This window comes from Peromyscus californicus, unplaced genomic scaffold (genome assembly GCF_007827085.1).
Source record: "Peromyscus californicus insignis strain IS unplaced genomic scaffold, ASM782708v3 Scaffold_13__1_contigs__length_99412109, whole genome shotgun sequence".
Classification (NCBI taxonomy): domain Eukaryota; kingdom Metazoa; phylum Chordata; class Mammalia; order Rodentia; family Cricetidae; genus Peromyscus; species Peromyscus californicus.
This window is the reverse complement of record NW_026294424.1, coordinates 18,213,052-18,231,486: the sequence shown is the minus strand read 5'-3', so window position 1 is coordinate 18,231,486 and position 18,435 is coordinate 18,213,052. Positions and strand designations below refer to the sequence as shown.

Here is an 18,435-nt window from a genome sequence, read left to right as displayed (position 1 = left end):
AAAATATATCTACTCAATCTTGAAAACATACCTAATATAACTACAAGTTCTATTATAATATCTAACTACTAACTTTCATTTCTTTATATCCTAATAGTTGGTAATAACATTCAAGGATCAGAAAATTGCATTACATTGTTAGATGAACGGTACAATTAGAAAAATATATATAACATTTTCTAACAATATCAATTTCAATATATATAATTTGTATGCAATATAAAATAATCCAATCCAATGTAAAGTATTTACATTTTTCTTTTCTTTCTTTCTTTCTTTCTTTTTTTTTTAATAAGAACCTTAAATCTAGTCTCCTTTGCTTAGCCTTTTTCCTAACCCTTGACAACAACTTGTAACCAACCCCCCTAATCAATGAAAATTATCCCAGACCCAAAACCCATTAAAAGACCAAAAAAACCAACCGCCCCACACCACCTCTTTGGGAATGTGGGCATCATATTCTTGAAATTGCTTCCTGCTAGGTATGGGCGAAGGTATCTTTATCCTGAAAGAAAAATTTTAGGTTAATTGTCAAATTCTAGGAAAGGTAAATATATCCTTCGTTATCCAGTCTGTGTATAATGCCAAAATTCAGGGTTTATCTCAAATCCTTATTCAAGTAGTCTTTGAGACTGGATCATCTCAGCTAGCTCTTCTCAAAATTGCTCTGAGCACTTTGTAGTTCAAAGCTGATCTGTAGATGATGTTTGTCAGCTTAGTGATGTTATTATTGTCCACATGGAATTGTTGTTGTTGTGGGGCCCCATCTTCTTCCTGGAGACTTCAGTTGATGTTAGGCCTAACCGTGATTTCCTGCAAAAAACTGATAAGAGACTCGAACACAAAGACTATATATGCGACTTTTTAGAATTAGTTAGTACTCTATATGACCATTTATATCTTAACAAAGTTTAAAATGTATATATATCTATATATATTGATCTTGTAAATTTTGATATAAAATTCATACTTTAAGAAAAGTTTAAAGAATCAGAATAGAATCAAAGAGTTGAGATTCATAATAGAATAGTCCCTTAATTAATTTGGCTTTTCTCCTGTCCCATAGCAGAAGATGGCTCTTTTCTTCTGGCATGATACAGGGAGTTTGCATTTTCCTTTTAACAACATGCTTGAGTTTAAAGAAGGAGAGAGCCATTCTCCAACTCCAAAGTCAGCTTTAAATTTTAATTGAACTAGGACTATTAGAAGTTAAATAGTGTTAAATCTTTAAAGAAAAGCAGAAACAAACATTTAGGAAGACATAAAAAATTTTTTTAGGCGGCTAGCTTCCGGAACTCTACCCAACATGGCGTCTGAGCGCAAGACTAAGTTATCCAAGAACCTGCTGCGCATGAAGTTCATGCAAAGGGGCCTGGACTCGGAAACCAAGAAACAACTGGAGGAGGAGGAAAAGAAGATGATCAGCGATGAGCACTGGTACCTGGATCTGCCAGAGTTCAAGGAGAAAGAGAGTTTCATCATTGAAGAGCAGAGCTTCTCACTATGTGAAGATCTTCTCTATGGAAGGATGTCGTTCAGAGGATTTAATCCTGAAGTTGAGAAGTTAATGCTTCAGATGAATTCTAAGAACAAAGCCGCGGCAGAAGAAGAGGAGACAGTGGAGGTGGATGTGTCGGATGAAGAGATGGCGAGGAGATATGAGACTTTGGTGGGAACAATTGGAAAAAAGTTTGCCAAGAAGAGGGACCGAGCCAATTACGAAGAAGATGAAAATGGAAATATAAAACCCATTAAAACAAAGAAGATGTTCTTAAAGCCCCAAGATTAAAATGGATGCCTCGGATACACAGATGCCTGTGAGCACAGCGGGTTTGAGGTCCTCCCCGTGGCGTCTGTAGTGGTTAGTGCTCCAGTGTTACCTGTAAGGAGTGTGCTGTTGTTGAGACAGATGTGTAGTGGATGTTATACATCCTTTCAGTGGCATTCTTCAGGGTCTTCAATGTGTGGGCACATGCCGCTCCTGTTTGACCTGGGTTTGATCTGTGTGTGTGTACACACCGACAGGACACATGTGAACAGCTCTCTCTCACTGTCCTGGAATGACTGTTGTAACCTCATTATTGCCATTGTTTCAACTGCCCTTATATTTATAGTTTACTTTTTTAATCATGTCAAGCCAATTCATCCATTCACTTTGGAATCAAATATTTGAGAACTTCCCAGAAGTGATTGACCAGGAGCAGACATGTCTCTCTAACCTGAAATGTCTATATGCTGCCGGGTCTTTTTCGTCTGCAGAGGTGTGGTTTTTGATTATTTAAAGCAGTCAATTGGGTCGTTTTTCTAACATTCTGTAATAAACATCTGTTTTTGTATACCTTTCTGGTTTTTTTACACTTTGAAACAATTTTAGTCTTACTTAGTGATACAATCTTATGCAAATAATAACTTTTGAGGACTAACCATTAATTAAGACTGTACTGATATGTAAGATTGAAACAAAAGGTTTCCTTGTGTCAGTCAAGAACAGTTACCAGTTTCTTAGGGTACAGCTCGATAGAATTGAGCACTGACTAGACCCCATTCTAAGTACATCAGCACATGGAATTGTCTGTGTGGAGATGCATGCTGAGATTTCTGACCATTACCAGTAAAGGACTTGCCTTTCTCTGGATCCCTGTAGTCTACAACTGTTGTGACCTCAGCACTGTGAGTTAAGTTATGTGTTGACTTTGCCATCCAGTCAAGAATACTCAGGTAGGCCTGTTACTAAAGAGGTATAGTGAGTCCCCTAGAAACTGACCCTAAACCAGCTGGGATTCTGCTCACTTTGAAGATACTTTCTGTACAGCAGACATTTGCAGTTTATTAAGTAGAAATAAAGATGAATTTCTTTCAAAAAAAAAAAAATTTTTTTAGATAACATACCCATACGCCATTTCACTCTGTTTCTTAGGATAGATGATTTGTTCCTTTTCTTCAGTTGTCTCATTTGTCCAGTGTTCTTCAAATTCCTTAACCTTCATTCTCCTAAAAGACAAAAACAAAAACCTTTCCCCAAGGTTTTTTGGGGATGTTCCTTTTTGACAAGTTATCTGATTAAATGAAAAGGCATGTGTTACTGGTGTAAGTTAGTTTAAATTGGATGTTTACGATAGTTGATGAACTATCACCTCCTCTAATTAAGAGGTCTCTCTTGTTCAAATCGAACCTTTATCAATTTTGATGGTACCCACAGCTTATCTTCTCCTGTAGAAATAAAAGCAAAACCTCGTCCCCAACGTAACACATACCCTGGTTTCCATTCTGAGGTCAGCACATCCTTAAAGTATATAGGTTGATTTAATTCTGTAGTTTTTTCTATTATCCAATGTCTCTCTGCAGCTGTTGTTCCTTTCTCATTGGCATTGAGAAAATTCAAAGTTAATAGAGCATTATGTAGTCTATTTCTGGGGGTTTTTGTTACTCCTTTTTGTTTATTTAGCATATCCTTTAGAGTTCTGTTTGATCTTTCTATAACTGCTTGACCTGTAGGATTATGTGGTATACCTGTAACATGGTTTATATTATAATAAGCAAAAAACTGTTTCATTTTAACAGAGACATATGATGGAGCATTATCAGTTTTGATTTGTGCAGGTATACCCATAATGGCCATAACTTCTAGCAAATGAGTGATTACAGAATCAGCTTTTTCAGAACTCAAAGCAGTTGCCCATTGAAATCCTGAATAAGTATCGATAGTGTGGTGTACATATTTCAGTTTTCCAAATTCTGCAAAGTGAAACATGTCCATCTGCCAGATTTCATTCCTCTGAGTACCCTTTGGGTTACATCCTGCTGGTAATGGTGTTTGATTGTAGAAGGAACAAGTAGGATATTTCTTTACTATTTCTTTGGCTTGTTGCCAGGTTATGGAAAAATCCTTTTTTAAACCTTTACTATTTACATGATGTTTTTTATGAAATTCTGAGACCTCCAGCACATTTCCTATCAATAATTTATCAATCTCATCATTGCCTTGTGCTAGAGGGCATGGCAGACCAGTATGGGATCGGATGTGAGTTATATATAAAGGATGACTCCTTTTTCTGATTGTATCTTGTAATTGAATAAATAATGAAGTTAATTCTGAAGCATCGTGGATAAATTCTGCAGTCTCAATATGTAATACTACTCTTTCAGCATACTGAGAGTCAGTTACTATATTGAGAGGTTCTGAAAAATCCATTAATACCAACAGAATAGCATACAATTCTGATTTTTGAACTGAATTATAAGGACTTTGAACCACTTTACTTAAATTTTCTGATTTGTAACCTGCCTTTCCTTGTTTGTTGGCATCTGTATAAAATGTCCAAACTCCAGATATGGGTTTTTTTTCCTCACAATTCGAGGCAAGATCCAATCAGCTCTCTTTATAAGATCAATTCTATTGCTTTTGGGATATTTGCTGTTAATTTCTCCCAAAAAATTACTACAAGCTTTTTGCCAAGCTTCATTTTCTATCCATAATTTTTCAATGTCCTCCTTAGTTAAAGGTATGACAATTTCTGCTGGGTCTATTCCTGCTAATTGACGAAGTCTCAATTTTCCTTTCCAAATCAAGTCAGAGATTTTTTCCACATAAGTTTTTAATTTTTTATTTGGTTTATTTGGTAAAAATATCCATTCCAATATAATATCTTCCCTTTGCATTAATATTCCTGTTGGGGAATGCCTAGAAGGTAAAATAACCAAAATGCAATCCAGCTTTGGATCAATACGATCTACGTGCCCTTCGTGTACTTTCTTTTCTACCAAGGCCAATTCTTTCTCAGCTTCAGGTGATAATTCTCTTGGACTATTTAAGTCCTTATCACCTTCTAAGGTTTTAAACAAATTATTCAGTTCATCATTTTTTACCCCAACAATAGTTCTTAGATGAGAAATGTCTCCAAATAATCTTTGAAAGTCATTAAGAGTCTGTAGTCGATCTCTCCTAATTTGCACTTTTTGAGGTCTAATTTTTTGAAGTTCTATTTTATATCCTAAATAATTAATAGAATCTCCTCTTTGTACCTTTTCTAAAGCAATTTGTAATCCCCAGCAAGGCAAAATTTTCTTTACTTTTTCAAACATTCTTTCTAAAGTATCTGCATTTGAATCAGCTAATAAAATGTCATCCATATAATGATAAATTATAGATTTAGGAAATTTTTTACGTACCACTTCCAATGGCTGTTTTACAAAATATTGGCACAAAGTTGGGCTATTCAACATTCCCTGTGGGAGAACCCTCCATTGAAATCTTTTAACCGGTTGAGAATTATTATAAGTAGGCACTGTGAAAGCAAATCTTTCTCTGTCTTTTTCTTGTAAGGGTATTGAAAAGAAACAGTCTTTTAAATCAATAACTATGAGAGGCCAGCCTTTTGGTAACAGAGTAGGTAAAGGAATTCCAGATTGTAAAGAGCCCATTGGCTGAATTACTTTGTTAATTGCTCTAAGGTCTGTTACCATTCTCCATTTACCAGATTTTTTTTTTTATAACAAATACAGGAGAATTCCAAGGGCTGGTTGATTCTTCAATATGATGAGCATTTAACTGTTCTTCCACCAGCTCTTATAAAGCCTGGAGTTTCTCTGTTGTTAAAGGCCATTGCTGAACCCATACAGGCTTGTCTGTTGACCATTTTAAAGGTAGAGCTGTTAATGTTTTTGGAAGATTATCAGTTGTTGTGCCCTGTTCTTGTATGACATGGATGGCTGGTGAGCACTCATTAGAATAATATCTTTTAATATTTCTCTCAGAAACATGTACTAATTTATGATTTGTTTCTGAGATTGGAGGGATATTAATCTGAGTATTCCATTGTTGTAACAAGTCTCGACCCCACAGGTTCATAGCTATGTTAGCCATATATGGTTTTAATTTTCCTTTCTGTCCTTCTGGACCTATACATTCAAGCCATCTTACACTTTGTTTCACTCTAGATAATGTCCCAATTCCTAAGAGCTGAATGTTTACCTCCTGAAGAGGCCAAGTTGGATGCCAAAATTCTGGTGCAATTATGGTAATGTCAGCACCTGTGTCTACCAGACCAGACAACAAAACACCATTTATTTTTATTGTTAGTTTTGGTCTTTGTTCATTAATAGAAGTTTGCCAAAAAATTTTCTTTATGTTTTTTCCTGTATTTCCTATTTTCTCTGTTTCATCATCTCGACTAACATGATTTATTCCAATAGACATTTGGTTATTTAGTTGCTTTGAGTAGGGGTTTCCTCTACAACTGCAGGAAAGGTTTGAACTGGATTTACTGTGGGGGCCTGCCTGAGGCCCCTCTGGGAGTTTCCCGAAGCTCGAGGCAGAGGGTTACCCTGTCTGTCCCTTGTTGATCTACATTCGTTGGTCCAGTGTTTTCCCTTACCACACCTTCTGCATACTCCAGAAGGAAGGGGCATTCTGTTGCCAGTGTTCCTTGAAGAAACATTATTTCTAGGAATGACCTGTTTACAATCCCTTTTCAAATGTCCTTGCTTTCCACATCCAAAACATCTAACATTGCTCAAACCTTTTGAAATTGCTTTTCCTACCCACATATCATCATGGTCATAAGCCTCTACATTAACTGTATCTCTAATCCAATCTTCCAAAGGTGCAGATCTTGCCTTTAACGGCCTAATTATTCTTTTGCATGCTGCATTTGCATTCTCAAAGGCTAAAGATTTAATTATTATCTGACTAGCCTCTGAATTCGGGACCATTTTTTGTACTGCTGAAGTCAATCTTTGTAAGAAATCTGTGAAAGATTCTTTGGGGCCCTGTATAACCTTTGTAAATGACTCAGTTTTTTTTTTCTGGTTCTTCAACTCTGTCCCATGCATTCAAAGCTGCTGTTTTACATAGAACTAGGGTTTGGACATCATATGAAAATTGTGTTTGTACTGAAGCATATTGGCCTTCGCCAATAAGCTGATCCTGGCAGACTTGTATTCCGCTATCCCTCCATTGTCTTTCTATATTTTTAGCCTCATTACTGAACCACATTTTCCACTGGAGATTTTGTCCGGGTTCAAGAACAGCCTGTGCCAATTCCCACCAGTCCTTTGGTAGAATCCTATTACAAGTTGACCAGGTGTTTAACATTTGCTTTACATATGGGGAGTGCATGCCATAAGATGCTATTGCCTCCTTAAATCTTCGTAAGTCTAACAATTCAACTGGAACCCAAGTATTTTGTTCATTCTCTTCATCAGGTAGCTGCTGTACGGCTACTGGATAAATTAAGGGTGATTGTGTGAAAACTGGCTTTCTTTCTGTAACCTTATGATCCAATTTTGAAACAGCTTCACTATTTATTTCTTCTGTCTGAAGGTATATGCTGTGTAAAGATAGACAATAATTCTGTGAGCAAAACATCACTTCAGTTTTAAGTAGATAAAACAGATGGAAGAATGGTCTAGGTCAGGTCTTCACAATCAGTAAGTCATATTGAGGAGCATTCTGAAGACACAAGGGATGCAGGTTCCCAGTAGCTTTGCTGATGGAAGCAGAACCACAATGCTACACTTATCCCCTCCTTTCCATGCCGTCAGCCTTCTTAGAATGAGTCTACTCTCATCAGTCTAGCTCCTAGCTAGGAAGATTCTGTCACCTCGTTATTAACTAGAGAGCTGACTCCAGTCCAACAGTCCCTTCCATTCACACAGTCCTCATGGCATTTTCTTGGTCATTTATTCATGCAGTATTTATTGAAAAGCTATTCTGTGCACAATGATTCTAGGTCTGGGCAAAATAAGCAGCATCCAAGAGTCACTGCTGTCCTCAGAGTGCAATGGAAGGATGCAGTGTAGATGGATTCAGTGAGCAAAGAACAGAATCATTGCAATAGGCAAAAAAGAGTCACATAGAAAATACATAGGGCATTAGTCTGCCCTGTGATGAGAAAGGCCTAAGTGACAAAGGAGTCGGGGTCTATGGGGGCCACACCACTGTGTTCATATATTGATGGGCTCTGCCACCACAATTAGCTCTGGGGAAGTTGTGTCACATCTTTATGATGTAATTTCCTTGGCTATAATGTGGAAATAATATGTCTCAAAGTATTGTTTTGAGGGTTAAGTGAATTGACTACATGTACATGAGGCACTAACATTGATAAAGAGCTTTCATGTAACTGTTGATATGATCATGTAATCTTTAAGATCCTTTCTAGGCAGCCAGTACATATTTCTTCTTGCATTTCTACTAGAGATAGAAAAAAATAGATTTAGATCAACAGAGCCACATCTTTTGTTTCTTTGTCCCATGGATGGGACTGCTAATTACACTATAGTTATCTTATATATATTATTATATAAAAGGAAAATAACCAAAACTTGTCTTATACCAATTTTGCAAGAAAATATTACCTTCTAGTAAATATAAGATCCAGTTGGGAGCAATGAATAGCCAACACAGTGTCATAAATGTGTGAAAAGTCAGATGTGGCAATAATAGTGCTGAAGAGATAAACAGTCAAATAAAACACAGCCTTTGTAATTCGCAAGTTAAAAAAAAAGAAGCATAACTCTAATGGGTAATTGAACACACAAAAGGATGTAGGGTAAGGGGTGGGTCCTATTTGAAGTAGTAAAACTTTACCTCAGTCATTTTACCTCTAATACAAGATCTTAGGGCACAGCAGGTACTGGAACCATTAAAGGGAAATTTATACTTACAATACTAGAAAAAATGATCTTTCATAGGAAACAAAAATTGTTTTGGGTTGAAAAATAAGAAGGGGTTTTTCAAAGTCAAGGTAAGAACATTTTTCCTCTTGTCATAAATCAGTACTGAGTTTAAATTTTGAATCGTATTTATTATTTCTTGCTTTATCCTGATGCAGATTTCAAGTTTCAAAGCTCATTAACGTTCTTAAATGTTTATGTTTATATCCTGAATGTGCCTCAGTAGCATGTTTTATTTACAAGTTTCTGTGCATTGCTGCTGTCTTTAAGAGGAATTTTAACCTTTTTGTGCATTGAAGAGATGACTTTCTAAAGTATCATTCTGAAGTTTACTCATTTAGATGATGGTGTTGGTAGTTGTCTTGATGGAGCTTAGATTCCTGGGAAAAGTGTTTTATCGCTTAAATTGCATTACTCATTGATTATGTATTATCTGCTTATATTAAGAAGCTACTGTGAGCAGTTAATGTTTACTAAACAATCAATAAAATCTAAGTGCACAAGAATAAACTCAAACAAGTAGACTGGAATTCAGGAAACACTGAGACCAAGTGAACAATGGTCGCTATGAGAACTCATTTCTGCTCAAAAGATCTAATTTATCTTTTTAATGTCATCAAACTTAATAATCAATGGCATGTCTTATAGCTTCAGTGATGCAGCAACTTGACAATAACTCAGAGTTTAGAAATCAATTCATCAATTCACAATTTTAATTGGACTGTGTATGGTTACTTTTAAGTGATTAAACTCTCCTATAATGGACGTAAAATGAAAGTAAATACAGATGTAAATAGTTGCCTTTATGTTATAACTCAGCTTCTGTTCCACCCCAATAACAGGCAGGCATTTTCCACCATGAGTGCCATTGGGTGGGATAGACATAAGGCATATGTAATGGACAAGAGTGAGATGGAGGCCTAGTAAGAGTGAAGTCATTTATGTATGTGTACACATACACATACACACACACTTCACAATGCCCCTCTCAGATACCTACAAGTCCAGTGCACTTTAGGCAAATAAGAGGAAATACAGATTTTCTTTATTTCCTTATACATAGGGAGGTTAAAGAATGTTGTTACATCTCAAGTCTGCATCTACTTGGAGGGTTGTGCTACTGCTCACATATTTGCATACTGAAATCTCATTATCCATTGAATATCCAAGCTAGACAAGATCTGTGATTGGTCCACCTCATCCCCTCAAGACTTGGGGACCCAGAAGTTTAGGGGCATTCGGAGGCCTGTCTGCAATTGCACAGACAGTTAAAGACAGTCTGTCCTCCCCACCCAGCAATCACTCCACTCCAGCACACTTCTCTGACCTCCCTTGCCCAAGCACATATTTTCTGACACTTAACAATGAGGAAATTAATGAGTTTGTGAGTTAAAGATTGGCTTTAAACAAATTGGTTCATTATTATTTAATTGAGGAGGCTTTGAAGCAATAAAAGCCTTGCTTATGAAAACTGGATAAGTAGCTCATGAAACACTGAGTTCAAGAAATGTAAAACCTGCCACTAGTCACGATGTGCTGCCTTCATGGTTGATAAACACCACCCAGTAGCTCCAGAAGTGTCAGAGCCAACAGTGTCCCAGCACTCCAGAGGCATACATCAATGTGATCAGAAGCATAAAATATAAACAATCATGTACATATCGATTGTTCTGGACACTTGAAGTCTAACAAATATTTGAAAGGTCAGTCATTTTACTTGCATCAAATTACAGATAAGTCATTTGCTTGAAGCTGGAAATGTGGTTCTCCATGTGAATTTATCTCATGACCTATGAACTTCATCATACCATAGCTTCCTTAGGCATGAAAAATGTATCAGAAGCACTCAATACTATAATGCATATACCAATAAACAATTTATACATTGCCAGGAAAGGTATTGTATGGAAGAAACTGCTCCTATATGCTGAATAAATACCATTAAACAGAATTTTTGCTCTGGCAGAAAGTGTTTCAAGCTTTCTGTAAGTCAATTACTATATGAGCTTATAAATATTATATGCTTCCATGTTGTTAAAACATAATAATGTGTAGTTTCATAATTTACTTCTACTTTTATTTATAAAAAAACACTAACTTTGGACTGATTAATATACTAGAGTTTATCTTCAGACAATTATTTTTTATAATGAAAGATTTCTATAAGGTTCTCCTGTATTGAAGCCTGATTTTTAGCGCTTTCTCAGCAATACGAGCTTCCACCTAGTAGTCTGCCTGGTGCTCCAGCCAGTTAGGAAGGGGTAGCTCATAGCCCCACAGTTCCTTCTCTGACATGATAGGCATTTCTCAGGAGTCCACATCCTTCTGCTGGCTTCTGGCAGTACAAGAAGGGCTTTGGTTTGGAATAATTGCCGTTCATGAGCTCTTTATGAGAACAGCAATTCTACCTTTCTGACAATGCTTCCAACTATCCTAAGCTTCAAGGATCTGCCCCTCATCTGCCTCCAAGCATGATTCTCTGTGTAAGGAAAACACCCTTACACAAACTTTTACACAAACCCAGAATTTCTTCTGAGACATTACTGTATTTGCAGATTAGCAACAACAATAACAAAAAGCTTACCTTTAGGTATATATCAAGGATAACCATTCTTAATTTTTTCTTTTGAGCTAAGGTGGGCAGTCTTACAGCACTTTCTCACTAACTCATCTAAGACCCTGCAACAACTAAAACAAGCCTTAAAACAGATTTCTTTCGCTCATGAGCTGATCCATTTGGAAAACTCTCTTTAAACTCATGTTCCATTAGTCAGTAGTCGATAGCCATAGCACTTTATACTAAAAGTCCTTAAGTCTAATAAATAAAACAGCAGAGTTACAAAACCCAAAAGAAAATAGTGGTGATTCATCTTGTAGTCAAGTGTACAAGAGTTCATTTTACAGTTGCTGGTGTGTGTATGGTGAAACAGGGTCTCACATAGCCAGACTATCCTCAGAGTTACCCTTAAAGCCTGATCCTGTTGCCTCTCATGTTTAGAGTGCTGGGGTTACAGGCATGTACTGCCATGCCAAGTTGATGAAGTCCTGGGGGACTGAATGCAGAGCCTCGCATGAGCCACACAAACATTCTACCAGCTGCACTATAGCCACAACTCCTCTTACAGATTCTTAAAAAAATTACCTATAGAAGACAGTAGGGGTGCACGCCAGAATATCAGCATTTGGGAGGCAGAGGCAGATAGATGTCTGAGAGTTTGAGGCCAGTGTGATCTACAGAGCAATTTCTAGGACAGTCATGGCTATAGAGAGAAACCCTGTCTCAAAAAAACTCAAAATAAATAAATAAATAGGTTGAATAGTAAATAAATAGTAAATAATAAATAAATAAATAGGTTGAATAAATAAATAAATAGTTAAATAAATAAATAAAAGAAACACAGTATTTTATTTTAAAATAAACCTGAAATACTAAATGGACCAAAGAAACTAAAAACTACCAGTTTAAATAAAACCCATTTAACAATTAGTCAAAAGAGGAAGAATATTCTAAAAAACCTTTCAATTTCTTCTTAAACATATCTCCTATTGTCTTGGGGGTTTCTATTGCTCTACAGAGACACCATGACCATGACAACTCTTATAAGGAAACATTTAATTGGGTTGCACACATTTCAGAGGTTCAGAACATTATCATTGTGGGAAATGGCAACGTGCAGGCAGACATGGTGCTAGAGAAGGAGCTGAGAGTTCCACATCTTGCAGTCAACAAGAGTGAAGTGTTTTACTGGGCATGGCTTGAGCATATATGAGACCTCAAAGCCTACCTTCAAAGTGACACACTTCCTCCAACAAGACCACACCTACTCCAACAAGGCCACACTTCCTAACAGTGTCACTCCCTTTGGGGGCCTTTTTCTTTCAAACCACCACAGCTATGAATGTAATTCCTAATATAAACTGCATTCTGTTAGATAAAGCAAAGAGATTTGCATTATTTTCTGCTATTTAGCTTTTCAAAGGCTCCAAAAACCTGTGTAACTCAAACATTTTTAATAATAATAAAAAGTCAATTAAGTCTATAGTATGATCTTCAGCACAGAAAATTCAGGATCGAGCCGGGCAGTGGTGGCATGTACCTTTAATTCCAGCACTCAGGAGGCAGAGGCAGGCAGGTCTCTGTGATCCAAGGCCAGCCTGAGCTACAGAGTGAGTTCCAGGACAGGCGCAAAGCTACACAGTGAAACCCTTCGGGGGTGAGGGTGGGGGATTCAGGATCTCTGACTTGGTGATTGTGTTTTAGATAATTTTATTCTGAAATCCAGTCCTTGACTTCATTGTTCTCCAAGACTATTAGGATAAAGGGGCAATTTGAGTTAAAAAAAAAAAGACAGTCAATTTTAATTGTAGACATTGTAATTACAGATTTTTTTTGAAAATGCATACTTTACTATCTCTCTTCTGATCACATAAGATCTGCTAGCCAAATACCCTCTAATAAGCAGTTCTCTGTATTTTAGAAAACTGTCTTCTGAGTTATAAATTGATGATTGAGGAACTAGAATAAAAACTTTTAAGTAAAGACGAAAGAATCTCATTATTTGCTGCATATGATAAAACAAAATTTAAAGTTGTTGAAAGCCCAGGTCTTTCTCCTGTGAAAATTTGTTCACATATCCTAAGTTGTAGGCTTGTGAAGTCAAAAAGACAGAGCCACTGGCATTATTAAGTTGAAGTAAAAGCATGTGGGCATATATTAAGGAGATCTTTGGAGAAAAGTTAAAGATATGCTTGTTACACTTTCCCTCCACTCTTCCCTCAACAGCTAGTCTTGTTTTCAAGAAGGCATGCATCTCATGCAAGCCCCATTGCTTTTCCTCTGCTTCCTACCTCCAAGTCTACTTGAAAAGGTGCCACTCGGTTCTCTAGACAATAAACTCCACAGATGCAGATGGATGCCTGTGCACCAACCTCCTGTCCTGCTCATGAAACTTGAGTAAAAAAAATAAATAAATAAAATAAAACTAGACTATGTCACCTGGGCTTACAAAAGACTGTTCTCTGCTACAGTACCTAAAGTCAAAGGATCTACTCTGACATTAATCTGCCTTTGATGTGACAGGAGAGTGAGAGTCCCCACACTTGTTGATGACAACTGCCACACACCCAGCTTTTCTTGTTCCCTGACAAGGCCTGTCCCAGTCCTCTCCTGGGACGCCTTTCACAGCAACTGAAAACAACAGAAGCCAGCAGGAACATGTAAGAACAGGTGCGAGAGCCTCCTGGCTGCCTGCCTGCAGGGGAAGGGTCTCTGCAGAGCCACGACTGGACATCCCTCTCCCACACTGCCCTGCTGCCCTCAGACACCACAGGGTCTTGCTTCTTTTCATGCAACAGATGTTTGGAAAGATTTGTAATGATGCACTGTGGCTTTGAATGTGCTGCTGGCAAACTTCTCAGATTTTAAGGGCCAATCAAATAAAACAAGAATGGAAATGGTTTACTCATATTTGTACTCAGATAGGGGAAATGATAGTAAAGAAGCTAGGAGTTTTCTAGGCTGCCCCATCATTCCATCTTGCTGCTTTACAATCCTGCCACATCTTGGAAAGAGAGATATTCCTAGGTTCATGAGATTTCTATAATCAAAGAGGAAATAGGTAAGCTAATGCTTCCTCCACAAACAAGTCAGAACAATCACATACTCTAGCAGGGGAGACACCACCATCTGGCTGACTACTTATCCTTACCTTCTATCCATATCTTAGAACTGTTCTATCAGTCTGGTGCTCTCTGCAAGGTTGGTTCCACCTATGTAGATGAATGGCCTCTGCTCCTTGGAGTGACTGCTTCTCATGTGGAGCAGCAGCAGCAGCAGCAGCTGTGTTATCTGAGAGTTAGAAATGCAACATCCAAGGTTCACCCAATCCTCTGAAAAGACTTTAACAGATGTCTCAGATGATTCCTATGTAGCCAAGTCTGAGAAACACTACACCACAACTTCTTAGAGTGAACAGAGAATAAGCTGTTCTCCTCTGTATGTGGAACTGGAGTACTAAGTGATTATCTAAGCCACCAGTTCCCCAATATGGGCAAGCACCATCAGATCAATGCTATGGTTGAAAAGACCAAGGTCCAAGAGTACATGGCTAGCGGTGGCAGGACTTTCACGAAGAACTCACTGATTCCAAGATTCCTGCCTTGTTCCTGACTCAGCCGGTGCCTTCAGAGAGCACTGACTCTTCCACACCTAGATCCTGAGAATTATTTCCCATTGCCATCACTTGCAAAGGAGAAAGACTTTGAGTCTTGGTTCTGCCATTACTTATTACCATAACTTTGACCAAGTCACACTTTTAAAACAAGAGACTAGAAGCTTCATACCATGGCCACTATAAAAATCATTTTCATAAAATAGAAAAGCAAAGTCATGATTTAGCATCAAGTAGCAAATACTGATATTATACAAGTTTTAAAGTAATCTATTACCAAGCATTAGAAAATGTAAGGAGATATGCTCACAAAATGTCATATATAATAACATGGTCATTTGTTACCCATCCTATATGACAAATTAAATTATGGAACAGTTATTCACTTAACAGTATAATCTCCCAGACTTGGCAGTGACATTAAAATTTTGGTTTAAAGCTAAAAGTAAAAGCAAGTTATAAAATTAGGTACATTTCTTCAAAAAGGTAGAAAATATATATAAACCTATTAATGTTCTATATTCAGATAAATGGGTACAGGTGACTGTTTTCTAACTTTCAATAGTTACCAAATTGTTTTATTATTTCTCTCAAAGAAAATAAATGTTATGAAAAGAAAAGGAAGACAAATACAGTGATCATGAGACCTGAAAGAGTCAGTGTAAGTCACAGTCTGGCTCTAAACTCCATAGATAGGAGTAGGTTGGACACCTGCTGAACCCCATTCAATGCTGAAGCCTTTGAAGCATTGTTCACTAAATTCTCTAAGGTCAGTAATAAACTAGAGTCTGCAACATTCATCCTTCTTGAAATAATGTGCATCTTGTTGGTTTCTCAAACCAAATATTGGGTCTCACATCTATATAGTTCTGCATATAGTTTACAAAGAAAGATAGAAACTACCCAGAGCAGTAGGGGCAGGGCATCTCTCCATAGCTTCCTGAGGGTGACAGTTCTTCCAGAGTGGCACCCTGCAAAGCTGCCTGCCTTAAAGAAGGGCACATGGGTGGTATTTTCAAATGAATAGCTGTCAGCTAGAGTCACTTAAGTGCAAGTGCCCTCTCTCCCCAGGGCATTTGCCTTTGAATCTTTCCCCTCCATGTGGTGGAAGTTGTATCCTGACCCCAAGAGAAAGGACTGCAGGCATTAGCAGGCTAGGGGAGGTGGTGCTCACAGTGAGGGCTCTGCTTACCAGCAACAGCAGCTTCCTGAGAAAGGTCAGAATGTGTAGGAGGAAAGATCCAGCTCAAGTAGTACCTACTCAGATTTCTTCCAACTGCCTTGTATGCATGTACACAGCTAGTGTCTTACAAAGTTGACACAGACAGCCTAGCTTCTAACAGTAGAAACAAACTTGTTAGCCAGTACTGTCACCTCAAATGTCACCATAAATAACAAAATCAGTGTTTTGATACATAATTTATTAAAAAAATAGTTTGTATGCACATTTTCAAGTACTTATATATAAGAATTTTGTAAAACATCACATTCAGAAAAATATAAAACAGATTTGAGTAAACCCAATTGTATTAGTTTAAAAATTATTCACAATGTCTTCTTGACAATGGGATTAACCATCAAATATTATTTGCTATAATATAGTATATTACATACTATGGGTAATATATTTCTCACAGCATCCAGTATCTTATATATGCTTTCAGCATTTGGGACAATTGTCAAGTTGATGAAAATATCTATTACTATTTCAAGAATAATTGAGAATTAAACTTTGGCATAACTCTACAAAAAAGACTTCCATTTCTTAACTTTTAAATTCTAAATTTCTATTATTTTATTATTCTGTATTATAGGAATGTTATCTAAAGTTCTGAAAGAATTATTTGTACTAAAGTGGTATTTTGTATTTAAGAACTTTAAGAACATCAAGAATTACTCATTACAGATACAAAAGTAAGGCAATCCAAAATAAAATTGCCCCTCAATGACCAAGCACACTTGTGGCACCTTTGGGGGAAAGGATGCCCTGTCACTCTCCTTCAGTTTCTACAACATCTCCACACAGGAGTAGCATAAAAAATGCCACACTTGATTTAATTGATTTTATTAAGATTAAAGCCTGTTCAGTTTTTTAAATTGACTTTGCTAGTGAGAGGGAGAATGTGCCCTTTGAACAAGATTTCTTCTATGAATCATTTAACTCATCAGAATTTTCTCTTCCTTTTGGAAAGAAGGAATTTCATTTTTGCACATGTTAAAATCAAAACTTTTCAAATCCTTTATTTTACTGCAGAATTGACAAAGGATCATGATTGTGAAGTTCCTCAACCTGCACTGTTAACCAATTCAGTTCATTTAAGTTTAGCAGATTCCGAGAGTGAAATTTTTACCCCAACATCCATGTGACAGTGCTCACAAGTTTAACTGTAGTTAGTGACTTTGTTCAGGGCTCTTGTTAGCGTCTTATGGTAAAGTGGATAAGGAGGGAGAATAAAGCTTTGACAGATGGCACTCAGCGTTTGACCCCTGCTGAGCTCAGCAGGGCCTGTGGTTTCCAAGGTTAGGGCTGTCAACATGGCTGTCTATCAATTGAATAACCAAGTATAGACTGCCTGTCTGTTTCCTATACAAAACTTAGACTTCCTGTGCATTATTGTCGGTCTTTTCTGCTGATCTAGTAACTTCCAAGCAGGAGGAGTAAGAGTTCTTACGTAGCCTCGCTATTTAAGAAACACTTGGAAAGGGAATTCTCAGGGGCTGAAAGGTAGGCTGTGATCTGGTCTTTTCTCTCTTTAGTTTCTCCCTAAGTTTCAATGACTTGAAAAGAATTCAAAATCCACCAAGGGTTTACTTTTACTGAATGGCTAAATGTAAAGCTGTTTAAAGTGCACTTAATAATGTCTATCTCTGAAAAGGGTGGTTAAGAATCCTTAGGGTGGTGGATGCTGACCCTTCTAGAAATATTAATAATGAAAAGGGAAATGGTTCTACTAAAGAGTACACTTGTGTGTTTAGATGTGCTGCCAGGACCTCTTATTCACCTTCCCTAACTCTAAACATTAATACACACACCCTTTTTGTTTCACCTGTGTCTAAGACTTTCCAATGCTCACAGAAAGAACCTGATGCTGACAAACAGAAAAACTGGACACTGTCATCAAAATGTGCCTTTTATCAGACACTCTTAGCAACTGTATTCTTTGGTAAGTCCTCTATTTTCTTTTATCTGTGCTTTGTGATTTCAAGATTGTTGTTTCTCTTCTGAGATTATATTTAAAAAAACTTACTGATGGATTTATAAGCCCAGGCATTTTTATACAGAAATTAAAGGTGAGGTGGCACTCTTGCATAAGCTGATAATTATATTTTCAATGTTTGTTTTACTTTATGCTTGTAGCAATTAAAGCAAAACCCATGACTACTATTTCAAAAGGACAAAAAAATTAATAGTAAAATATTAAAGCCAACTTTCAAAAATGACCAGGCAGAATTTCACCCCACATCATTATTAAGCATTCTAGTTGCTGCTTTTGATAGGGTGACAGGAGGGTGGCTTTACCTCTCTCCTTTGATACTGGCCTGAACAATTCCAGCTCCTACAGTTGTGATTGTTTCCAGGTGGCATGTC

At 37.2% G+C, this 18,435-nt stretch overlaps 1 protein-coding gene across 1 annotated transcript; it reads left to right on the top strand.

Moving 5' to 3' along the window:
• The first annotated feature begins 1,284 nt into the window (after positions 1-1,284).
• LOC128108844 (M-phase phosphoprotein 6) lies at positions 1,285-2,336 on the top strand. The gene has a single exon (XM_052735877.1). The coding sequence runs from the start codon at positions 1,307-1,309 to the stop codon at positions 1,787-1,789; it is 483 nt and encodes a 160-aa protein (XP_052591837.1). The 5' UTR covers positions 1,285-1,306; the 3' UTR covers positions 1,790-2,336.
• The last annotated feature ends 16,099 nt before the right edge of the window (positions 2,337-18,435 follow it).

Bases quoted from the DNA above. Each gene is read 5' to 3' on its own strand.
- LOC128108844 (XM_052735877.1), top strand. From the start codon at position 1,307: ATGGCGTCTGAGCGCAAGACTAAGTTATCCAAGAACCTGCTGCGCATG.